The following is a 15,130-nucleotide window of genomic DNA, read 5'->3' on the forward strand; positions in this document are numbered from 1 at the left end:
TGGGCAGTCAGCAAATTTGTTAGCACACGCTAGTGTGCCTGCCGATGCCAGGGCATGGTTGTGGCTATGATTGCATTTATCTTAACTCCTGCATGTGTGGGTTGGTTAGGGGTGTGGCAGAGTGTTGTGCTTATGAATGTGTGTTCATTTAATATATATTCCTTGTTTTGCTATTAGTTGCAACTCATAACACACATGAGAACCAGGATCCTTCATACTTGCACCAATGGCTACCGTGCGAGGATGAGATTTCCACTTCCTTGTGCATGATTTATATTTCTTCGTGTATATCGTTTCAGAGGATTGTTTTTATGGGCACAAGAAGGGTTCCTCGAATGCATACACTCTGGTCTGTCTTCCTAGAATGCACTTTGCCTTCCTTCACACTGCCTTAAAATATCTTGTCCCTTATACATTCCCTCCTATCTGTTTGTCTCAAGATTGTTTTTGAGGTTTCTGTATTTCTCTTACTAGCATTTACCTATAGAGAAACAGTCTATGTTTTCTTATAATGCAGTAAATCATTACAGTGGGCCTTGTATCTGATTATATGGATCTCTAGTTTGCCAATTAAAGAGGGTTTGCAACAAAAATGTTCTTCAAACTACTTATTCTTTACCCTCTTAAAAAATATTTTGTGCCGAATCAAAAACATCTTTATGGACTTTAAGTTGTTCTCTGGGTGTGCAAACAAGAGATCATCATAGGAGTGATCCCGTTGATAATCTGGTTGCAATTTGCGGTGAAATCCAAGAGAAGTTATGTTTATAATGAAGATAGTGACCCCAAGTTGTGCCCCTCCAAGCCTGAAAAAAACCAACAGTCGTGTCTTATTCATGTTTTTGTTTTCTGCGGTCCTGGTTCTCAATCCCCCAAAACCTACAACTGCATGTCAGTAGTGGCAAATGTAAGCAAGAGAGAAGAAGCCGTTCGGAGAAAAATCTTTATCAACCTCAACCATGTATAAGTTAGCATTGTGTTCCTTCGGCAAGGAGCACTGAGATTTGCATTCCCTTCACAAGAACATTAATGGGAATTAATTCAATGCTGCACCTTGATAGTATCAATATTCTCAGCTACGAATAGAACATTTTTTTTGACTTAGGGGTTCTGGAAGATTTTGCGAATAGAACAGTTACACATGGTGATAGAAAACTCTCATGAAAACTGTCATCTAGTGGTCAATTTGTTGTCACACATTCATAAAGGAATCTCTATTTGTAACAGAGAGCAATTCTATCAGGTATAACTGTCCTATAAGCTAATACACAGAGATATTTCAGTGTTTTATACATGAATTCAGTTATAGGCGGGTTAACTGTCCTTTGTAGGCATTTAAATTTTTTACCTAGAGCATTGAAATGGGACATTCTTTGCTATTACTGTATGATGTTCATAGTTCGGCTATTCTGACCATGTCACACACCCAAGTTACAAGAGATAATGTGATTCCTCAAGTCTTGTGCCAAATGGGTTTATTCTTGTGCCATCTTTGTCCATTCCTCAGTTTCTACCTATTTGGATTCAAACTATGCCAGTTGTTACTGGTAAAAAACAAAGGATTATCTCTAGAAACATTCATTTTAATATGCTAACAACTGGGGGATTTGGGATGAAGTATAAGATTCATACCCAAACAAATTGTGGGTCCATTGATGGCACCTTTTTCTTTTAAAATGGAAGAGGATCTTGGGTAAGGAAAAGGCAAAGTCATAGCGACAAGTTTCCTACTACTCTGTAATTGAAGCAAATCACTGTGATGTTTTCTATTGTGGCACCAAATATTTTGCCAAATCATACATCTGCACTGACTTAATTTGGCTTCAAGGTTTTCTCATGAAGCTTAGAATACAACTTCCGAAACCTGCTCCACTATATTTTGATTGGAAATGTACGGTGTTCTCAATCCCTCGTTTTTTAACAAGAGATCCAAACAACGTAAGCCTTTTCACTTAATTTTGGAGAAAAATATATTGATGTGATGATTAGAGTATCCCAGATATACAGGGTCACATGAAGATAAACCTTTTAGTTTCTAACTTTCAGAAGTTTTGGACGGAAGATTTCAACTTGTATAACCTGAGTTTGGGGAGGAGGAGGAGAGGGTATAAAATTATTTATATATATATATATATATATATATTGGAAACTTGGAAACATCCTACTTTTATATTAATCCCATTAAGAGATTATTTGGCCTTTGTCGATTAGAATTTATGATGCACAGATACTTCAAAATGGGTGTCATATCTTTGTTGATGCTTTGAAATCATATATGCTTTTTAAGTAAAACACAGTGTATTTTGACACAAGCGATCTCCTGTTGGAGATCCTTCACTGAATTAGTGACCCATTAGGAGACTACTCAGCATTGCCCTGGTATTAAGCCTTATTATCTGAGATCGTTTATTTTTTTTCATAACTTATGTCGTCATTTTAGCTGTACTCAGCTGCATTCATTTGGGTATCAAAACTGTTTTTAGAAGCCAGAATCAAGTTCAGTGAACGAATCTAATTATTGCCCTATAAAAGGGACAACAATGAATACCTCTTAGCTGCTTGGTGAGATTGGCTTTGGGCATTCCGCATCCCTTCAACAATATCTGGGATGTCACTCCTGGGCATGTTATCAGGAGTTCGTTTTCCTTGACTTCCCCTTGATTGCTCTACTTCATAGGTTTTTACTCTGCAAAGTGATGTGTTTAACTTTAGGTTACAGAAATATTATCTTGGCAGCCTTATGCAACCAAGAGATGAATTTTCTAATGTATAATGATATCACAGTTCACAAAGGCCAGAATGATCGCCACAGTAAAAAAAACAGCACTGCTAAACTAACCTAGGTGTAATAACTAATCAGTATTATTGACAACAGAGTAGCTACTTTGTAAGATATGAAAATGCATTCAACAGCATGCTTGCAAAAACTTTATCACTGTCAACCACAGCGGCTTATGCTATCTGACTTCTCCAAGTCAGAATTAACTCAGTTTATTATTGAATTATGTAAAACATAAATACAAATGTTTGTCTTCTGGGAGTAGTTCTTGTTTTTTTCAATGCATGCTTTCGAAACTTGAAGACTTGCTCTATTCGGGCATATGGAGCTGGTTTTTGGCATGGCACTGATCTGCATTTGTATGATTTCTATAATGGTGAGCTTGTGAAAAATGCAGTACTGTTTCCGTTACCAACTTGCCTTTTGCACTATGTAATTGATATAGGATCTGGGTCCCTTCTTGTGAAACAAGATAGTCCGTTTATAGAACACTTTTCCTGTTTTGCTGGATTACCTTATATATTCCATTTTAAGATTTTCTCTATTGACTACCTTAGAGTTTCGATTTAATCTGTTATCTGAGTATTGTTCAAGACGACTTCATGTCTAATGCTATGTTCACTTAGTCTCTTCTACTCCATACCTGTTTCCTAATATCTCCTACTCCTTACGTTCCTCCTGTTGCGAAGGTCATAATTTCACTTCTCACACCTCTTCAAGATTGACTTGTGGATGTGGAAATCAAGGCAAGTGATGCTTTGGGTTAGAAAACCAGGAGAATCTGGTGATTCTGGAGATTTTCCATGCAGTTCAGGTCTGACTCATCTGATTCAGGTTGGATCAGCAATTTTCAATCACTGCCAAGGCAGGACATGCTACGTTGGTGTATTTTTATTACATGTGACCCACCTGACTATATGCAATTTCTAGAGTAAGCCTTCAATTCTCTTATTGTGTCACCATGTATTACCAGTTTATTTTCCCTTTCAATCTGGATATATGGAAAATCTTCCTCTCGTGGGCCTTAGATATTTTAAACTTCTAGGATGGGGTTTTTATTTTCCCTGGTATAATAAGCTTTTTATTTTTCTTAACAAAAAATTTCTGATTGAAGTAGTCAAATTTGGCTTGAAAAATGAATAAAAATCTTCTGATCGAATTTATTGGCTTCAATTTTAGGAAAATTAACATTGGATCATTGTGAGCATGACACTGTAGGCGTTATGCCACCAAGCATAATGAATTCAAATGCTTTGGAACTTCCATCATCATCTGTGTTTGGGTTTTTTATTCTGTTCTGGGATCTTGCGGTCTAAAAAACTTCACTTGCTTAGTAGAGAAGGAATGTAAAAACAAAAAATTAATGGCTATGATGATGAACATTAAATACATGAGAGCTTTTGATTTTTTAAACTCACCAAACACTGGCAAGCTGCACTCAGTTATTTTTTATTTTTTTTACTTGTGACAACCTGTTTGTCCAATGAAATGGAGGGCTTGAACCTTGAATGATGACCCTCACATCAATAAAAAAGAAAAATTGGAGAAAGTGTGAAGAGGATGGTAGGAAGTAGGAACCAGGCCCAATTGGTGGATACGTGAGCCAATGTTGTTTGCTTTTTTGGGTGAAGTGAAGCACTGACCTTCTGTCATAATGTCCTGATTTGCCACCTCTCGAGGGAAGAGTCACATAGTACATTAGTACATGGTTAGAGGGAGACAATACTGCTAATAGAAAGTACCAATTAACTCTCAGATATGAGAGTAACACACTTTCAGAGAGATAGGATGCACAGAGGCAACTATTTTGCAGAGAATAGAAGAGGAGATCGGTTTTGGGTTTGGATTATTTTGTTCTCTATCGAGTTTTTTAGGTCCCTTCTGACCTCATTTGCACTTAAGTGAAATGCATTGCCAAATTTCTAAAAGGTCTGGCTGGAGCTTGTTCTTTCACAGTGTGCTATTGGCACAATGTCAATCCACAGTCCAGAGCATCTCACACACTCCCCTGTCATGGTTGGCATATATCATCACAATCCTTTGCACATGCATACATGCTCTAAGCATCTGAAGCCAAGGGATCGTATAGGGGTCTTCCATACATGGTGCACTATTCACACATCGCTGAGGCCCACAATGCAACATGATGATCCACATGCTACACCTCCAAGGAGCATACCAGAGATGCCAAGGTAGTTATCACACTGTTCACCTTTATATACACATGGTGGTGGTTAATATACAGCCACTAGTAATCTACATACATTCACAGTGGTCGATGCATGGTAGACCATGGGCTTTTTATGTTGTGGTGTCACACAACCATGGTTCCCACACTCCTGCAATGATCTGCATATATCACCGGGTCTTTTGCCACAACACATACGTTCCAAGCATGCGCAGCCATGCACGTTGCATACACAGCTGCACTTCGCACACCCCAAGTGATGGTGGGGTTCTGTTCCACTATGGTCCTATGCTTTGTACACAAATGCTCCAAGCATTTGTGGCCATGAGTAGCAGATTTAAAGGGTGTCTACCAACACTCACAGCCAAACTGCTTGTGCACGTTTATAGTGTATGCAAACCTATATGCTCCAAGCATGTGTGGCCATCAGTCGCAAAATGAAAGGGTGTTGACCCATCACTCACAGCCAAACTGCTTGTGCATTTTTAAAGTGCACAAAAAATTTGCAAAAAGCCTCCAAGGCTTTCCCCCCCTCTCCCCCCTCCGGCAGGCATTTGGAGCCATAGTTGCTCATGGAAGAACTGCCATATCGTTTCTCTCTCATGGATGTGGTGCTAATTATAAGTTTCCATTTTTACATTTGCTCAAACAAATATTAAACAAAGTTGTCTTGAAACATAAAACACCAACAAATATGACTACCTAGCCTAGAATAGGCAGAGATCAGTCACAAGGATAGAAGCACCAAGAAGAGAAGCACTGGGAGTGAAGATAGTTGAAATTGAATCCCTGACCCATTTGTAGATGACGTGGTGAACAATTAGTGGACTAGGGATCATACTTATAGAGGATTGACTCCCAATGGGTTCCAACTCACAGGAGGATAGAGAAACAGGCAACCAGAAAAATAGAAGCTAAACGAGATTCTCACCACAATAACACACCTACCAAAAGATATAGAAGCTATCTGCAATGATGTGAGAAATGGGATTCAATGGGAGAAATATTGACCTTTACCTCTCCACTTTTTGAGTGATAGTGTAATATGAATCACTTGCAAGTTACAGTGAATACTACAGTGAATACAGGACAGGATGATGAATTGCTCCACAAATAAAACTAATATCCAGTAGAAGAAGATAAAAGATATAGCAAATCAATTGAAAACCATGTGCATAGATTTTAGCCTGCATTGTCATTTGTAGTCTCCCATGAGGTGTGCATTAGAAGCTTGCCAACATGCTTTCAACAAGCATATTGTTCTAAGAAACTTGCCAAGCAAACATCTTTTGAAATAGACACTATGCAAATAACAAGGAGGCTTAATTTCTGGCTTATAAACATCTGTGATTCACTATCGCTTAATTTGCCTTGTTTATATAGGACCAGCAGATCAAAATATATCATGCATCCAGATAATTACTGAGGAAATTTCTTTGTATTGCAATTCTGAAGATTAACTTATAAAATGCATGATTGAATATTGTGGAGTTGGAGCAAAACAAAACCATCTATTGAAACAATGAAGGCCATGAAAGTAACAGTTTGTAGGAAAACAATCAGATATTATGGTTTCATTATAGTTTTCCACACAATCATGGGTGTGCTACATGTCACTAAATGCTTGCAGATATTGACAGATCTATTAATTGAAGATTATGCATCAAGAGTGAAACTGTCAATTTGGAAATACCAGCAAAGAAAAACAACTACCTTGCTTCTATTGAGTGGCAAGTCCCGTGGGTGCTAGCACCATCTAGGTAGTCAATAGTCCCTAAAGTTGTAGACATATATTTGACTTCATTTTGAAGACAGTTTCCATTATGTGTGACTAATGAACATAGCTCTCATTTTAACTCACTAGTATTGGACAGTCATTGTGTTTCGTCTGTACTGTTGGGAGCTATCCTTTTCACTAATTTTTACCTCAAGCACGCACCATAATCCTTATCCATGCACATTAGGAATCTCTGGAATACTGTTATGTCGTTTCAATAATATGCTAATATTCTATATGCATAGTTGGAATACCAGATTATAAAGCCCCACCCACTTCACCCTTTCTTACTCCCAGAGGCATGAGATTGCTGATTCTAATTTACGATCAATTCAAGTGGTTCCATTCACCAGAGGGACACTCCATGCTGTGACTCAAATGATAGGATGGTAACCTGCATTTAAAGTTAAAATTTGCAAAGTCTTAATATGGACTTTTCCTCAATGCACATGATGCAACGGGATTTACAAAATTTACACCACAGAATGCCTTCTCTTACAAGCCAAGGCATACGCTACCAGATGGTCCACTCCTGTTGGCTCTACCACAAGCAAGTCAAGCTGAAATGCAGCTGAGGCATGTGCAGTATACTGAAGAGTTTTAGAATTATCCTCTCTTACCCTGCTGTAATATAGATGGTTATATTATGCTCAGAGCTAGAAATGCATATTCTTAATATTATTTGACAGACTCAAAAGATAGAATGGTAACCCGCATTTAAAATTAAAATTTGCAAATTCTTAATATGGACTTGTCGTCTATGCACATGACGCAGAGGGATTTACAAAATTTACACCACAGAATCCCTCCTCTTACAAGCCAAGCCATGCGCGACCAGATGGTTCACTGCAGTTGGTTTTACCACAAGCAAGTCATCCTCAAAATGCAGTTGAGGCATGTGCAGTAGACTGAAGAGTTTTAGAATGGTCCGCTCTTACCCTGCTGTAATGTAGATGGTTATATTATGCTCAGAGCTAGAAATGCATATTCTTAATATTATTTGACGGGTATAATCTATATGGTCATCATAACCCCGTGAATATGTAGTTATCACCAACACATCTATGTATTGGACACTGATATAAAAAAGTGGGCTGTACAATTCATTTAATTGTCACTAGCACATCTCTGTGTTGGATACTTGTGGAGGGAAGTGGGCTATACAATACTTTTAATTAATGAATTCTAAGCCCCTCCTCTCTCTGCACCCTCGACGAACCAATTGTTTTGATGGTGATGAACGCCATGGTCATGGTTATTGCTACGGCCACACAGGTCATATTAATTTTTCTTTAATATTCCGTATTATAAAAGGTTATATTATGCTTTGAGCTAGAAATGCATGCTGTTAACAAGTTGAACATTATCATACAATCTATATGGTCATCATGACTCCATGAGCATGTGGCTATCACCAACACATAACACTGATGTAAGGAAATGGGCATTACAATTCATTTAATTAATGAATTCTACACCCCTCCTCTCTCTGCACCCTCGACCAACCAATTGTTTTGATCGTGATAATCTCCAAGGTTATGTTCATTGCTATGGCCATACAGATCATATTAATTTTGCATTAGTATTCTGTAATATAGATGGTTATATTATGCTTTGAGCTAGTAATGCGTACTGTTAGTACTATATCACAGGAATAATATCTATATGGTCATCATAAGCCCATGAGCATGTGGTTGTCACCAACACCTCTATGTGTTGGACACTGATGTAAGGAAGTGGGCTGTACAATTCATTTAATTAATGAAACGCCTGTCCTCAGCCCATTTTTTTTATGGTGATAAATTCCATGGTCATGATTATTGCTACGGCCATATAGATCACATTAATTTCTTCTCTAATATTCTAATGTTGCACCATGCATCGAAGTTAAAATAAACAAATCATAGAAGCACATCTCGGATTGAATCAAATGATTTTCCCAACTATCTATAGAACACTTGAAACATATACTTTGTATGGGAGCTAGAGCTCCATGAAGCAGATGGCTAGAGTAGTAACTATATCCTGTTTTCCCCTAGCTTATTGTAGCATGACTTCAACCTTTTGCACTACATTAATCATATAACTACTGTTGCCTATTGGTATTTCCGCTCATTTTAATCTAACCATGAAGCTAATGGTTGGATAAATGTGGTCTAAAGACCGTGAAATTTGAATTTCTGAAGAAGGATCACTATTGTTGACGAGATTTGTGTGTTAGCTGTTCTTGACACCAGCATATTGTTTAATTCAAAATTTGGCAGGTCCCAATCCAAAATTTCTCTTGGAAGCGTTTTTCTGCAACACATTATGAGGAGATTCTCATTCTCTTCCAACTTAGCTCTCTCCAACAAAGAAGTTGTAATGCTGCTTATTTCATATTTCCTATCTAGTCCTTTCTTAACAGTGTGGATGATGATCTATCTCAAAGTACTAAACACGAGGAATCAAGAAAACATATCAATGCCTAATGAAATAGAATAATGTAAACAAACAAGAATATGTAAACGAACAAAAATATTAACATCGATAATCACAAGGAAAGCTATTGAGAATATCTGCAGTAATTGACTTGCAAGCAAGGTTCTCCCTAGAGGCATTTCTATGCAAATGGAGCCAGCTTGACTCCCTTGACTTTGTGTCCAACTTGGTTGCCTTGACCAAGAAGATACTAGCATTGGTCATTATACTGTTCCTAGTCTTTTATTGAACATCTAAAGAAGAATGTAGAGTCATAGTACTTTGTGTAAGGAAGCAAAAAAAATATATCACAAGTAATGAAACAATTGTGAACAAACAAGTATGCATATCAACGTTGGTGACATGAGGGGAAGTTATCAAGAATATTGCAGTAATGGCTATGGAAGAAAGAGAAATAGGATTTGGTCCACTTATGCATATACGTACTCTGACAGCCACGCGCATACAAACACACTCATGAACGTGCACACTTGGGCAGAGAGAGAAATGTATGTTTGTATGTATGTGTGAGCTGAGATTTGTATGTTATGTATTGGCTAGTCTTTGAATGCTAAAAGAATGGACCTGTTGGGTCTCTTTATAAACAATGTGTCCTCTTTAATTGTAGGCTTTAGTTGTTGGAGGTTTTGGGACTACCTCAGACCTGCATGAGGAGCGAAGGCTATTGAATAGGGGATCTCTTTGATCGAACTACATACAGGAAAATATGTACTGAAAATCGGTACATGGCATTTTCAAGGTTTGGGCTTCGGTGCTTGGAATTCAAGATGGCTGTTAGAGACATATTGGCATCTGTCTTCTTCATTTCAAATATATGACCCCTTGAAAGAAATTAACTAATTATGATTGGGAAGCATTCATCATTGTGGACCTTGTCCAAATATTGAGTTCAACTATGGTCTCCATAGTTCTACAATCCTTTCTAAAATGAGTTTAGCTAGGCTGGTATACTTAATTGTCTCGAGTATACCATTTGGAAGCCAAAGGAGACGTTTTGGAACTTAATCTGACAGGAGAAGAAGTCACAGTTCAAGTCACTCTATTAGTTGTTAGTAAATTCTAAGAGCTTTTAACTGAAGTTGGCATCCCCCAATCGCGTCCCCCAATCATGGTCCTTATATGTACCCTTTTGCACTCAAGCTTTCTTGTGGCTGACTGCAAGTTTGAGATTGCTAACCACTGATCAATTGAGGAAGAGGGGAATGCCCATGGATGAGAATATCAATCTTCTTTTGCTACATTGGCCCCATATGAAAGAGATTAAGAACTGGGCTTTTGCCTTATTTGATGTCGGCTAGATTGCACCATTGACTGTAAAGGAATTCGTTACACATGTGTCCTATCACAAGTTGAAGAAAGTCGGCAAACTATTATGCCAAATGCTTGTGGTGGCAATTTTTTGGAGGGTGGGGAGAGAGGAATCACAGGTCTTTCCAAGGATCGGTGTTAGATACTAGTCATCCAAAATCAGACATCATCGCATCTGTAGCTTCATGGCCACTGGCAAGAAAGGAGTTTGGGGGCATCACTAAGGAGGACATCATCTGTAATACAAAGTCAATGGCAGGTTTGCAGCAAAGAAAATCTAAGAGAGGGGGAAGATGCCAACCACCATAGGAGGGCGGGAAGAAATTAAATATTGATGGGAGCTCTAGAGGTAACCCTAGGGTAGTTGGCATTGGAAGAATTCTAGTAAATGATAGAGGTTGCAAGGTGTTCACATATTTAGCCCCATGTCGAGATTGCAGTGTTATAGAAGAAAAATTTAAATCACTTATGCAAGGAATAAGATCTTTATTGTGGGATCATCAAAAAAGTCATTGTTGAGGGGAATTTCCATGATGTCTAGTGCAAGACCACCATGGAACTTTATTGAAATTTTAGATGAAATGAAAGAATTGGAAAGGGGGGAAGAAGTTGTATATAACCATGTGTACAAGGAAAAGAACCAAGAAGCAGACCAACTAGTCCAAGAAGGTTTTGGTAGAGTGACTTTGTGTGTTTCAAGGGAGAGTGAAATAGCTGCAAATCAATTTAATTTATTGAGTGTGTATAGATTTTGTCGATGTCTGTCCCCATTTTGTGTAAGGAATGAATTTTGTACGTGTCTTGATGTATCTTTGAATTCTAATAAATAAGTATAGCCTTTTAAGGATACTTGGATGTATACAACCAAATGTATAGAGCTAAGAGCGAGCCACAAACCTTATCTGTATGTGTGCCTCTGTGCTTGGTTGCTCCTACCCTCTTGTGTATACTTGTGCAATGTTGGCCTTGCCTTAGCCAAATTTGGCTAAGTGGGAAGATGGGCTCTTACAACATTTGGTGTTAATGCATGGTTCAATGACCATGGTTGGTGGTGTCTCACTAGAAATTGAAGTGTGTCAGCCATCTCGAGGGCTTTTGGAGTAAGTCATGGCCCAAGAGGTCCAAAAGGGTGGGTTGGGGTAGCACAAACCTTAGGTTCAATTTGATGTATCGGAGGATAACTGGGATGCTCATATATGACCTTTGGGGCTGTTGTGGACTCCCTCATGTTGAGTCTTATGGTCCTATAAGAAGAGCCCTTGTCAAGAAGGCCTTTTGTGGCACCCCAGAGCGGGTTGGACTCTTGAAGTGTAATGGCATGTTTTATTTTGGAAGCGATGGCTTCTAAAGCCATCTCTTCCAGATATTGTTGCAGTTCTCTGAAAATGCCCATTGAACCAATCATGGGAATAAGGGAAAAATAATAATAAACAAAAAAAAAAAAAAAAAAAGCTTCAGAGAATATACCAATTTTTAAGTCTACAAGGAATTCAATTTAGAGACCTTGTTACAAGACCGAAATTATTTACTCAATTCACCATCTGCTTTACAAAAAAGATACATCTTCACTTTAAATACAAATTAAAAGGAATAATAATCATCATCGTCAAAGCTTTTTCCTAAGTAATTGGGATGAAGTACATGAATATTGGTCTGCCATTTTGCTCTATTAAGGGTGATTCCTTTAGTGAAGCCATATGTTCGCATAACTTTTTTTCACAACTTCCAACCACATCGTTTTGGGCTTACCCATTGCCCTTTTTAGCCTTACACTCGAACTAAGTCACATCTCCTAATGGGTGATATATTGCGTCTACACCACACATAACTAGCTCATCTATGTCTTTTTCTCGTATCTTATGGCCTATTGGTGTCATACCTAAATTCTCTAGAGTATATTTATTTTGAATTTTATCATGTCTTGTCTTACCACTCATCCATCTCAGCTACACTCATTATATGGGAATGTTGTTTCTTGACCACCCAACATTCTGCCCCATAAAGCAAAGATGGTCTCACAACTGTTTATATAACTTGCTCTTTAGCTTCATTAGTAAGTGGTGGTCATATGAAACTCTGATTGCACATCTCTACTTTGCTCACCAGGTTCTAATTCTATGCGCGACTTCTTTCTCATTCTCTCAATTTTTTTGGATTGTCAACCCAAGATATCGAAAGTACAATCTTTTTAGTATTTATTGGCTGACAATATTGACTACTTCTTTGACTCTACCCTTGCTATTACTAAACTTGTATTCCATGTACTATGTTTTAATCCGATTAATTTTTAAAACATTTAGACTCTAGAGCAACTCTTCAAATATGTAACTTTGTGTTGATGTCTTTCTAGATCTCATCGATAATTTAGATCGATGAGACCTGAAAAGACAATCTGCGAGCAACATGTAGCATGGTACCTCATCTTGTCGGCACCTAATTAGGTCGTTCATAACTAAGCGGTATGGGCCCAATGCTGACTTTTGATATATACTTATTTTCATTGAAAACTTACTTGTCTCCCCATTAATTGTTCGTATACTAGTTAGCGCTCCCTCATACATATCTCTCACCAAGTCGATGTAGTGTCTGGAGACTCCTTTCTTTTCGAACACCCATCAAATTAAATCTCGGAGCACTCTATCATGAGCTTCTCTAGATTACTAGAGACCATATGGAGGTATTTTTCCTTTGCCCTAAACATCACAATTAGTTAAAAAATAAAAATAGAAAACTAAATGTACCTCTCCCAAATATATTTTTCCCTCTCATTCTTTCTCTCTTCATCTCAAATCCATTACAAATCTCTTCTCAAGAAAATCTCCTCCTTATCTATAACCTTTTGAACAAAATATATCTTAACTAACTTCTTTAGAAAGCTTTCTATTTTACCCTTTAAATCTCTACAAGGAAGAAAATACAAAAATCTAAAAATAGCAAAATAAAATATTAAAAAACCCATTTGATCTTTAAATCTCTACAAGGAAGAAAATACAAAAATCTAAAAATAGCAAAATAAAATATTAAAAAACCCATTTGATCTTTCTCCTCTTGTTGGAAGAAATTTGACCTTGGTGATACAATCCCAATATTCTTTTAGGTAATAAAAAACATTTGCAGCGTTAATTTCCATTGTTTTTTTATGGAACACCTACTTGCTTTCATCTCTAAGATGGATGTTTTACACTTTTTGGACCGCACATGTTGAAATGCGGTCCAGCTCCCACGAAACAATTTTCCTTTTTCTTTTGCAAATATACAATTGAATACTAATCCTCAGTCTCAATGGGTTGGATTTTACAAGTTACAACAACCATCTCTTCTTCTTCATAATTAATTTTTAAAATTTCTTGCATTTTTGGGTTGTTCTCCACATCTTTCATGTCGTCGAGATCTACCTTTTCACGTTCTTGTCGTCGAGATCTACCTTTTCACGTTCTTGTTCAGCTTGTTGCATATACTAAGTAGATCTTGTAGACCTAGTATTCTCTGGCATTTTGATCCATATCACTCAAATATTTGATCTTATCGATCCACATGTGCCATAATTTAATCGCTCTAATCTATTAGCCTAATCAACCTGCTCTAATACCAACTAATACAAAGAAAAAATAATAAATAAAAAAATAAAAAAAGGCTTGAGTCCACCTTAGAGATATTGGCACAAGATCCAAAAGTTTTAGTCAATTCAACATTTGTTTTACAAAAAAAAAACATTCTCTTTAAGTACAAACTAAAATATCTTTAAATACAAATTAAAAATAATAATAACAAAACTAAAATAAAAATAGAAAACTAATTGTATCTCTCCCCTATGTTTTTCCCCCTCTCTTTCTCTGTCTTCATCTCAAATCCCATACAAATCCTTTAAGACTAGGACTCTCATCTACAACCTTCTAAAAAATATATCCTAACTCCTATAGAAAATTTCTTGTTTTACCCCTTAAATCTCTAGGAAAAAAAAGACAACCTTATACATAAAAAAGAAAAACAACCCTACCCCCCAAAAAAAAAACCACAACATCAAATATCCGTTACAGTTTTTATCAGCCAAAGAAGAATCCTTCTGTTAGAATCAACCATTTGCCCCTCAGTTTGATAAAAGTTAAGTCTAGCAAAATTTCAACCTTACCCTCCAAAAAAAAAACCACAACATGAAATATCCGTTATAGTTTTTATCAGCAAAATTTTGAACCCACACTATCCTCTCACATTATTGTTGAAAAGTATAGAACCTGCACCCGCAGTATCTACTTCCTTGGGAGGTAGTTTCCAAAACCATGTCTTCCATAATTCTAACACACCAGAAGAGTAATAGAGCTTAGGGTTTTTAAACGTGTTAGGGACTCAATGTGATCGAGAATTTTATGGAATATGGAGCAGAATTTTGAGGATGCTTATGCTCGCGAGGAAGATCGAGTTGGCGTTATGTAACTTAACATAGATGTTAAGCCATGTTGGAGGATGTGGTTAGAGGAAACCTCAATGCCTAAGGTGAGCACTAGGGAGGCCTTGAACAATAGTGGAAGAGTTAGCTCTTGCGAGGGGATGCGGCCCATGGGGCTTGGTAGAATCTGCAAGTAAATGGGTATGTTAAGGA

At 37.4% G+C, this 15,130-nt stretch overlaps 1 protein-coding gene and 1 long non-coding RNA gene across 27 annotated transcripts in view; one reads left to right on the plus strand and one right to left on the minus strand.

Moving 5' to 3' along the window:
• The window catches only part of LOC110008286 (uncharacterized), a 58,918-nt gene extending 47,521 nt beyond the window's left edge, over nucleotides 1-11,397 (plus strand). For 5 of the 21 annotated variants that reach the window (XR_016046667.1, XR_016046682.1, XR_016046687.1 and 2 more), the window contains one exon: nucleotides 9,833-11,397. This is a non-coding gene — a long non-coding RNA (uncharacterized LOC110008286). Of the gene's footprint in view, nucleotides 1-3,468; nucleotides 3,727-6,607; nucleotides 6,686-7,519; nucleotides 7,952-9,832 lie in introns of those variants that run through there. The other 16 variants (XR_016046686.1, XR_016046684.1, XR_016046664.1 and 13 more) reach the window with 5 other exon arrangements.
• The window catches only part of LOC18446412 (MADS-box transcription factor 23), a 47,979-nt gene that overhangs the window by 19,827 nt on the left and 13,022 nt on the right, over nucleotides 1-15,130 (minus strand). For 3 of the 6 annotated variants that reach the window (XM_020674888.2, XM_011629574.3, XM_020674889.2), the window contains exon 2: nucleotides 2,549-2,686. The exons of the other annotated variants lie outside the window; for them this stretch is intronic. In XM_020674888.2, coding sequence (XP_020530547.1) covers nucleotides 2,549-2,686 — 138 coding nt within the window. The remainder of the gene's footprint in view (nucleotides 1-2,548; nucleotides 2,687-15,130) is intronic. 6 annotated transcript variants of the gene reach the window in all.

The sequence above is a fragment of the Amborella trichopoda genome, chromosome 13 (assembly GCF_054954075.1).
Source record: "Amborella trichopoda isolate Santa Cruz 75 chromosome 13, AtrichopodaSantaCruz75HAP2 v2.0, whole genome shotgun sequence".
Lineage (NCBI taxonomy): Eukaryota > Viridiplantae > Streptophyta > Magnoliopsida > Amborellales > Amborellaceae > Amborella > Amborella trichopoda.